We start from the raw sequence: 9,522 nt of genomic DNA, 5'->3' as shown, positions 1-9,522 counted from the left end.
TTGCACTGCAGGTAAAGGTAGTCAAGGTCGCTTCATTTGTGGGTAAAATATTCGTGGTCAGAGCTTCAACCACAAAACCACGAATATTTTGTCCCCTGAAAATTACCATATACAGTACCTAATTTTAGAAGTGACATCATGTGTACTATAGTGCTATAGAAAATTTGAAATGCCTGTGTTTATACCAAATGAATATTGGTATTGGTATCACAAGTCACAAAAATCAAAGTGCATGCGCTATAATTATAGCAAGAGGATTCATGTCTCTTGCAAGTTTTAATTCTCTTCTCCAAGGATCTTCTCATGCAACGTCTTTGGTGAGGTCAATGGTGTTCACTTTCTTCGCGAATGTCTGCCATCCTTTGTCCTTCCTCCGACCAGACATGCCACTGACGTACACATTGTTGGCAGGGTTGGCGGGGTCAATCAGCCACCACGGAGCAGGAAGGAGGCAGGCATATTTAATTCTAATGGCAACCAAACTCTTGTCTCTATAGGTTCATCCAATTCACTGCATGCATGGATGCACAAAAGGTATTATAGTGTCACAGCCATTGCACATATATTACAGTAAAAACTTACTCCCAGTCATAAAGTTGTCCTAATCTTTTTACGATACTTATAAACGTTTTGGTCACCCTGTTGTTATATAGAATGTAAAGCAGGAATGATAAATTAAGATGATAATTACTTGGTGGCATAAGGTTTCAATTTATTGCCTTTTTCTGTCTCTGGTACTTCATATAATATAGTACGCCTTGATAACTAGCATGGAAATCAGGTATGAGTTAGGTCTTTGAAGTACCCAGTCATCACTGTCCTCGGGCCACGTTTGAATGTCTCTCCATGCTTTTGCCCTCTGAATTAGGACGTGTATCTATACATAATTATTATATAAAAGAAACATCATTGACAATCACAATAGACTAACTCTTACTTTCTGACAAACTCTGTGATCTCTGTCAACTTTCCGTATATACTGTGTCTGGAGTTTGATGACACCAGGGAAGAGGCTTTATATAATAGGTATATAGGTGCATATAGAATAGCTTCAGGATATAAGTATCTCAAAAACTTACAGCTGCTTCTTCTCCCAAGAATCCTGTGCCAAAATCAAATCAAAGAGCTTTTTAGTACATGTAGATGTATCCTTCCAGAATGGAAAAAGCATTAAAGTCACTCTGATACTCTCCATACGATTGTCCTTGGTGGGCATGAAGTTAAAAATGAGCTCTGTGTATGTTTTCTTTTCCGTTTTCTTTATTTCAATGCGTTGATAGTTGTCTTTAAGTTTTTCTTTCACTGATGTGTTTGTTGATTTCTTCCAGCTTCTCAGGATAGCCGTTGTTAGCAAGATAATCTTCAGTTGTAAAACCTGTAGATATTTTGTAATTATAGTAATAGCAAGGGCGCATAAAAAAAGAGAGGGCGTGCAAGTGACTATCTATAATACACGGTAGTGAGCAGAATTTAAATCGTGGGCAGACGAATGTGAAAATAGAAATTTCTACCTTTATTATAAATTATTCGTGCACATTCATTCGCCCATGGACAATTTGAATTCTGCTGTTTTGCTGTTGCATATACCCTCTTCTTTAATTTATTCGCCCTTTCTTTGTACAGTAGAACCTCGATTATCCGGCCCTCCATTATCCGGCTTGGCAGTTTCTTGTTATCACTGATAACAAGATCAGAAAATGGGCGTGTCCCTCAAATGCGTATGCGCATTGCAGCTGTTACCATGGAGACATGCCTGCTTATCTTCTGCGCATGCGCATACAACCATGTGGCACTGCTGTTTATCAATAAAGTGGGTGGATCAAGCGTGGTTTATCTATTCAATTATCCGGCATATTCACTTATCCGGCCTGCTTCTGGAACCAAGGTGTCCGGATAATCGAGGTTCTACTGTATTATAACTAGTGTTCAAGCTGGCGCTGTGCTAATGCCTCTCGCCATGATTTGCTTTCGCTCAAAAGTATAGAAGAGAAAGTATAGAAGAGGAAAAAGTTTATAAAATAATCTGTCTAAAACTGACTTGCAATTGTATAATTATGGTATCATTGTTGTGTTTTGTGGCTGCTTATACCAGGACCTCAAGGATCTAGGAAGCAACAAAGAAGAAGATTTGTTTTCAATTAATTATAAGCGGAAGTGCATAATTATTTCATAAAGTTAGCTTATCTATATAAAGTCACTGAGAAGAAAAGACTTATTACATGCATCTATTGTTGTATTATGTGGCTTTAATACCAGGACCTCAAGAAAGAAGAAAATTGGATCTGTAGTTCATGCAGTGTATAATTATAATATTTAAGAAGAAAAGACTTGTGTACATACATATTGTTATCTATAGTAGTGTTTTGTGGCTTACCAGGCCCTCAAGAAAAATATGATTCTGCCAGGAGGATCTGGATCTGGGGAATGAGCGCGCATGCGCATTACATCCATAGGAATAATTAAAGGGTGTGTCCAAAGAGATCAATTTCACAAATGGCTACTGCTAGCTAGCTGTTTTAACAGGTATTTTCTGAGTCTTGTAGCTAACAAAAAGCTAGCGCTTTAGTGCAAGGCTAACTCATATGTTGAATAGAAAGTTTGTGCGGACAGATGATGCTATGAAAGATTCTGAAGAGACTGCAACAGCCTTCAATGTGAGTCAAACTAGCCATAACTCGAGAAAGAAGCTTTAGTTTGCTAATCCACGAATCAAAATCCAAGAGAACGTGGCTAGAAGCCTATAGAAGCTGTTAGTTTTCGTCGCATTGCAACCGTTGAGCAGTTACAGCTGGAACAGACACACAGACACACACACAACACACACACACAGTCAGCCTTGGTCCCAGGCCGATTTTTTTTTAATAGAACGAAGTTGAAAAATACGATTGTATCTGGGCGTGGCAGGAACAGGAAACAAAAGCAGAGATTCTGTTTCCTGCTTTTTTTCTGTAATACTAAAGGTGTACGTAGAGGCATTTTACTCCCGTAAAAGTTACAGTAATTTAGCTCCGTGTCATGTTCTCAATTTATAGCTAGCTAGCTAGCTATGGCATGCAACGCGTTGTCTTGTTTGAAGCAAGATGGCCTCACTCTCGATCTCATGGCAGAACAGGCCCAGGCTCTCAAGCTCCTGTTTGAGGGAAGGGACGTGTTTATCTGGTTCCCAACGGGGTATGGCAAGTCTCTCTGCTATATCAGTTGCTACCCTTTTTAATGGACTACAAGCTAGGTAGGACCAAGGCTCCTCCTGTTGACAAAAGTGTTGTTCTTGTTAATTGTCTCTCCCCTTGTATCTCTCATCATGAGACTCATGATTGACCAGATCAGGAGTCTAAACAATAGAGGTGTTTCTGCTGCCATCCTCAGTAGCAATAAAGGAATCGACAAAGATTTGGTTGCCACTGCCAAAGAAGTGTCTTCTGGGAAGTATTTCCTGCTGTATACTGCCCCAGAGGCTGTTGTTGAAGACCACTGTTGGAGGATTCATTTTTTGTTGTACCACAAGTCAATTTGTTTTTATGTATTAAAAAACCACGCCCAGATCACGCCCAAATACAATCAATACCAGGCCTAGTAGGCGACCTAGCGTTCAATTGGAGACGGATCGGCCTGGGGTGGAGGCTAACACACAGTCAGCTTTACCGTATCTCTCGTGCGGCTACGCCTCGAGGCATAATAAGCATAATCTGTCATGATCACAAAGCTGAATATAATAATTAATTCGTAAATTTTGATATAATTATAGTTGGCTTGCCTGTAACGATTATGTATACTTACTCTCTGAGAACAGAACCAAATCAATGTTAAAATTTCCAGGCACTGTGATTGCTTGCTTCAGAGACCCATTTCCATACACCTCGTTAGTTTTTATATCGAACTTTTTTTGAAACTCCCCTTTCTGCAAAAATAATATTGAAGCTGATTTAGTACAAAGAAACGGTCAGATTTCAGCTTACATCTTGTAATATGTCCACTACTTGTTTCACCACGTATGACTGGGCATCTTTTATCGTAACCCCCTTTGTATCTTCAGCCCCCGCCTTCATCTCGAGCACCTTTTCATTTTTTTTTTGATAGAAGGGCCTCATTTTTTGATAGAAAGGCCTCACTTCCTTTCTCTATTTTATCCCACCATTCCTTCTTTTCACTTTCTGAAAAATACAAACTTGGTAGCTCTGACTCCGACATCTAGGTCTTAGATTTGAAACTAGCCAGCATATAATTATTGAGTGTATTGGACAGGCTAAACTGTATTTCTGATAGGGACTGTTTGGTTGGTTACCATAGTGAATAAAATATGAATTCTGACTTTCTAAAGTAATGGTCGCAATGAATTTACTTTATATTTCTGATACAGTAAAGTATAACTTCTGTACAAATCTTTTAGTAGCCTTCTGCAAGCTCTCCTGGTGTTCTATAGAGTCTTATTTCTTTGTCTTTTAGCCGTCTTCTTTCTCTTAAACTCGTCTTCAACTGGGAGAAACTCTATTTTGTTGCTATGTACGCGTCCTTCAGGTTGACAAAGCAACCACATGTCGCGCATGCGCAGATTCAACCTGCATTTTGGTTGCTAAGCATTATCCCATGGATACTGATGATTATCACTCGTCCGTGCCTATTAGTAACTGTCACTCGTGCCTTGCAGGCACTCGTGCAGTTACTGACACAGACTCGTGATAATCTTCGGTATCCATAGGTAATATCAAAGCACTTGGGGGTGGCGAGTGTTCAAATATTAATTATGTACTAATAATTGTCATAATGTTTACACAATACCACAACACTATTAATTTACTAATAAATAACACAGTAGAATAAAACTATTATAGTATCTTCTCTTTTTCATTAAAGTGTATCCCTTTTAAAATGTACTGTAAATGATACACGCTTATAGTATGTTGTTCATATAAGTATGCCACTAGGCTACACGACATTCATCACCAGGTTGAGGCTTGCAATCTGTCTTGCAAATATGTCCCTTCGTTTCTCACACGAGTCGCTCTTTTAAGGCTCAATCTGACAGAGACCCTGTTTGTAGAAGTTCTTGAAGGGGTTGGCCGGGTCGATGATGCGTGGCTTGTCAGGAAGGCAGTGACTATACTTTCTCATAATCACTTGGTTCTCCCCGGGAACATGGAGGCTATAGGGGTTGTCATGGTAATACTATATAGCTGTATAGAACTCTGATTTCGACTTACTCCAGGTTTGGGTCCATTCGAATATGTTGCACAAGTTCCTGTATATCTCTTGCCACCCTGTACAATGTATTATTCAATAGTTTAGTAAGAGTTTTAGTATATATTATACGGAGCTTAGAGTTTAATTACCATTTTGCAAGGGTTTTCAATGGAGTTGCATCACTGAGTAGTTGCTGTGGAGCTCGATGATAGGAGATGAGCACAAGAATGCTAAGAAAGAAAGACTTTGGGCATCCATTGACTTTTCCATCCCAAACGGAGTCTCTCCACACTTTGATTAATTCTTTTGATAAGTATCTTTGCCTGCAGGTAGATTAATTATTAATTGTTGCTATAGACAATAATATACATGCACCTAGTATATACTTTAATATAGTTACCCTTCTCGGCTGGCCCTCCATTAAGGAGTTTTTGTACTTGGCTGTTCCACAAGAAAACCTGTACGTATATAATGCATTCATATATAATAGCTTTAGCCATAATATCGTATATAGCTATACAAGATTCTCCTGTCCGGATGCATGTCTCTCATGTAGGAATACATGTCTTCCAGGTTAGGGTCCTCCCATTGAGGGCTGATCTGCAAATCAACTTGCAAGTAGTTAGCAGTAAAGCGCCAGCCATGAAATTGCTTCTCCATTTTTTGGGGTATATATCTCCCAGTTAGGTGCTCTAGAAGGTATATCTTGAGTTTGGCTATAGTATTGTGCTGTACCCATCTTCAGACACTTTCCCTTGTTTTGGGTGAAGACCTGATTTAAGAAGACTAATTGAACACAACTTTGTGTTAAATATATGCATGTATGTCTGATTTAAAAATGTGATGCTATATGCATGTACATAGAATTATACATATAATTATAGTTATTATGTGATATGTACGTGCATGTGTTCTAGTTTGTTGTGCTGTTGTAATATCAGTCACTGACTTGGTGAGAATGCAACCAAATCCACATCATAGTTCCCCTGGACTGCGGTTCCATAAGCCACTGATCCTCCGAGAACAACCTCAGAAATAGTTATTCCGATTCTGCTCTGCACGGCTTGCTACACATTTGGAAATTGCTTATAGGGTACGCTATATTTGACAACATTTTTTTTTTTTTACAAATTTGGCAAACCTCACCTGATTTGCCAAATCGCCAAAAACACTTGCATATAATAATTATTATACGGATCTTACCGATCTTAGTACATGCTCCACTTTTGCTGCCAGTTCTAGTGCCATTTCGTTTGGTGTTGTGTTAGAACTATTATATAGGATGCTTTGTGCATAGATAGTCAGGACCATTACTCTTATAGTACTGATTATGGGTGTGTACGTTGCTCTAACGAAAATCACGCATGCATTGTGCACGTTACCTGAAAAATATGAATAACGTTGTCTGCAGTAAACAAAAAAGATAGAATAATCATTCATTCTTGGAACTTTTGTTTTATTGAGTCAGCAGGTCACCCTTAATCTTGTTCTTGTAAATGTTATAAATGTACACAGGGTCCAAGAGAAAAATGATTAGAAGTCAACAGTTAGATGTATATAAGATGGATCTTTCTGAGAAACAGCTGCCATCTCTTGGGAAACGAGTCTCTCTTTTGTGGCTCAATCTGACAGACGCCATGCATGTTTGTAGAGGTTCTTGTACGGGTTATAGACCGGTCAATGATCATGGCTTCTCGTGTACGTACCGGCTGTACTTATATACATGGTTTTCCCCAGGGACGTGAATGCTGTATTAATAGAGCGTTGTAGCTATATTGTGTGTGTCTGTATACACAATTATTTGGATGTAGATGTATATACAATTATGTGAGGATTTCGATCTCTAAATGTATCACTGAGTTTTTGGTGCTCCTTGCCTGTATAATAAAGGAATTAAGAAGTGCATATTACTTAGCTAATGCAATTGCAATCTTTGTTGTCTATAGCTATAGTATACGTTATGTGTTTATTATGGTACATACACATTGTTGTGCGTTTATAGCAATACTCTTCACCAGCTTCTTGATATCCTTGGTCATAATTCTATAAGCAAGTAAGTGAAAAGAATTCTGCATGTCCATAGTATCAATAGCAGACCATCCACCATTTTTCCAGTTCCTAATTTCCCTGATTCTGTGCGGGCTAACTCAACCGCGGTGCATATGTTGCACTGTATAATATTATACATAAATTATAGTATAGTAAATGATAAAGCAACTCACTCTATAATATGCACTTCTTAATTCCTTTATTATACAGGCAAGGAGCACCAAAAACTCAGTGATATATAAGTCTTGATTTTTAGCAATATTCTTCACCAGCTTCTTGATATCCCTTAAGAGAAAAACGTGCATGGAAAGTTTTCTAAATTAATAGCCCACCCACCATTTTGCCAGGGGGAAAGGGGGGTACCCCCCCTTTTTTGCATTCAGGTACTAGTTGTATGACTGAGTGTCCATAGCTGGCAATTTTACATATAGGGTATTAAAATAACAGTTGACCTTTTTTTAGCAAAAATTAATGTTCTGGTTACTTTCTTATTTCCCCCTCTACACTTCAAAATCCTATATGACACCCTGTGGAAACTTCAATCTATCACAGCTTCACCGCTATGGCAGCCCATATAGATAGTTAACTTCATCAGTTGTCAATTAATTATGTATAATATGGCCATGTCTTTTTATTGAGTTTTTTGGTAACTGCATAATCAGTACATGCAGTAGAACCTCACTAATCAAAATAGAGCCGGACCAGAGCCTATATCCGAATACATGAAATTTCCGGATTAACGGTAATTGATTATGAATATCAGTAACAAAATAATGCATATGTACTGTGGCCAGAAGGGAAGCTGCTAGCTATATAGTCTTTTATCTCAACTTTCTCTCCAATTCAGTGAGTCTTGTGAGTTCTCCGGCTCTTTGTTTTCTTTGCAGTGACCAATGTTTTGAGCAGTTCTGATTCAGCAAAGCAAGTTAGATTGTGCATGCGCAGTAGTCTATTTTACTGACAGCCCCTCCTCTTTCAGTTTGCCAGATTTGCGAGGTTTCAGACTAAAAAGGTCCGGATTAGCGAGGTTCTACTGTATTGTGCATGGTATCTATCATACTGTTATAGTTCACTCTGGATTTGTGTGTGCATGTGCATTGCTTATAGTTTTTGGATTATGTTAGGCTGTCAATAAGTATAGTATGGTTAATAGTGTAATATAGGATTAATAAGCAATGTCAAGGCTTCTAGAGTCGTAGCCGAGTGCTATTAACCTTGCCATACAGTGCTTGTTGAGTACTTATTGCACGAGTACCATACTATTGATTTCTAATCGTTTATGATGAAGTTCTCTGCAGTTTTCTTAACATTCAGCCGTGGCCGTTATTCAAAACATTACGTTGTCATTGACAGCGTGTATAATTACTCAACAGGTAATTGCACGCTGATTATATAGTCATCAGATCTCAGTAGGTTAAGGACTGGGACCAGCAATTATTGCTGAATCAGCTAAAACGCAGCCACGCCCACGATTTTTAATATGTTTTGTGTGTAAAAAATTACTTATCTTTTTTAGTTCTAATTCCGGAGGTATAAACCTTCCTTTCAGCTCGAAATTTTTAGTGTAGTAGGTAGTTCAAAGGTTTGTGCAGACTTCAATCGGGAGGTCCCAGTCCTGAACCTACCTGAGATAGTAAACATCATATTATATACCATAGATAAAAGAGAGAAATGGATTGGAAACGGATCACGTGTTCCCATAAGCTGCATATAAAATACGTACACTGAGCTAAGATACAGCCGTGTTTCGCTCCCTACCCCCAGGAGAACTACTTCTACGGCTGTTTTGGAAAATTCAGACCTTTCCAAGTCTCCCTACAACTTCAATTTAATGTCCCTTTATACTAGGTAGCTATATCATTTGGAAATAACAGGAAATTTTTTGGGATTGCTTAGAGGTACAGAAACATTGCTTTCACTACTTAGGAAGTTTCTGTACCAATAACACCTATAATACAGCTAGAACAACCTAAATAAGTAGTGTACTGTGTGTCATATAGCCTCAAGTATTAAACAGAAGTAAAAGTTTAGCAGCAAGATTCTCACACTGACAGTAAGACAATCAGTTGTCTTTTTTTTGTGTTTTTGGCCATTTTTTTTAAATGTACAGTTGGCGGCCTCGATTAAACCCAGGGCAAAACACGGATAGTTTTCGAGGCGCTAAATGTTTCCTATCCATTTCTCTCTTTTATCTATGATTATACAGTAGAGTGCCTTTATAGCCTAGAGTAAATATGTTCTCTCACTTGTTGGTGTAAATGTATTTACTTTGCATGCATATGCCCAGCTAGGAGT

At 38.4% G+C, this 9,522-nt stretch overlaps 1 protein-coding gene and 1 long non-coding RNA gene across 3 annotated transcripts; both read right to left on the bottom strand.

The window, feature by feature from the left end:
• Positions 1–556: 556 nt before the first annotated feature.
• On the bottom strand, positions 557–4,417 carry LOC135339836 (uncharacterized). Of its 2 annotated transcripts, XR_010396051.1 has the most exons (5): positions 3,957–4,271; positions 3,778–3,898; positions 1,080–1,375; positions 938–1,013; positions 557–877 (listed from the first exon to the last, which is right to left on the bottom strand). XR_010396051.1 is itself a non-coding variant. In XM_064536119.1 (3 exons), the coding sequence occupies exons 1-3, from the start codon at positions 4,086–4,088 to the stop codon at positions 1,287–1,289; spliced, it is 342 nt and encodes a 113-aa protein (XP_064392189.1). In that variant the 5' UTR covers positions 4,089–4,417; the 3' UTR covers positions 1,036–1,286. The 2 variants fall into 2 exon arrangements, 1 of the variants encoding a protein (XP_064392189.1); XM_064536119.1 differs by lacking the exons at positions 557–877; positions 938–1,013 and having other exon boundaries at positions 1,036–1,375; positions 3,957–4,417.
• Positions 4,418–4,840: 423 nt separating this feature from the next.
• On the bottom strand, positions 4,841–6,512 carry LOC135339874 (uncharacterized). Its single transcript, XR_010396110.1, has 7 exons — positions 6,382–6,512; positions 6,128–6,245; positions 5,699–5,950; positions 5,579–5,636; positions 5,328–5,501; positions 5,199–5,255; positions 4,841–5,140 (listed from the first exon to the last, which is right to left on the bottom strand). It is a non-coding gene; the product is annotated as an uncharacterized LOC135339874 (long non-coding RNA).
• Positions 6,513–9,522: the final 3,010 nt, after the last annotated feature.

The sequence above is a fragment of the Halichondria panicea genome, chromosome 8, assembly GCF_963675165.1.
Source record: "Halichondria panicea chromosome 8, odHalPani1.1, whole genome shotgun sequence".
Taxonomy (NCBI): Eukaryota; Metazoa; Porifera; class Demospongiae; order Suberitida; family Halichondriidae; genus Halichondria; species Halichondria panicea.
This window is presented reverse-complemented; position numbering and strand designations above follow the sequence as displayed.

What these genes read in the sequence shown, in the direction of transcription:
- LOC135339836 (XM_064536119.1), bottom strand. Translation starts at nt 4,088, where the DNA reads ATGAGGCCCTTCTATCAAAAAAAAAATGAAAAGGTGCTCGAGATGAAG. An exon ending in TAGTGGACATATTACAAGAT is followed by an intron (nt 3,899 to 3,956) that starts GTAAGCTGAAAT and finishes TTATTTTTGCAG; the next exon opens with AAAGGGGAGTTTCAAAAAAA. An exon ending in TTTGGTTCTGTTCTCAGAGA is followed by an intron (nt 1,376 to 3,777) that starts GTAAGTATACAT and finishes AAATATCTACAG; the next exon opens with GTTTTACAACTGAAGATTAT.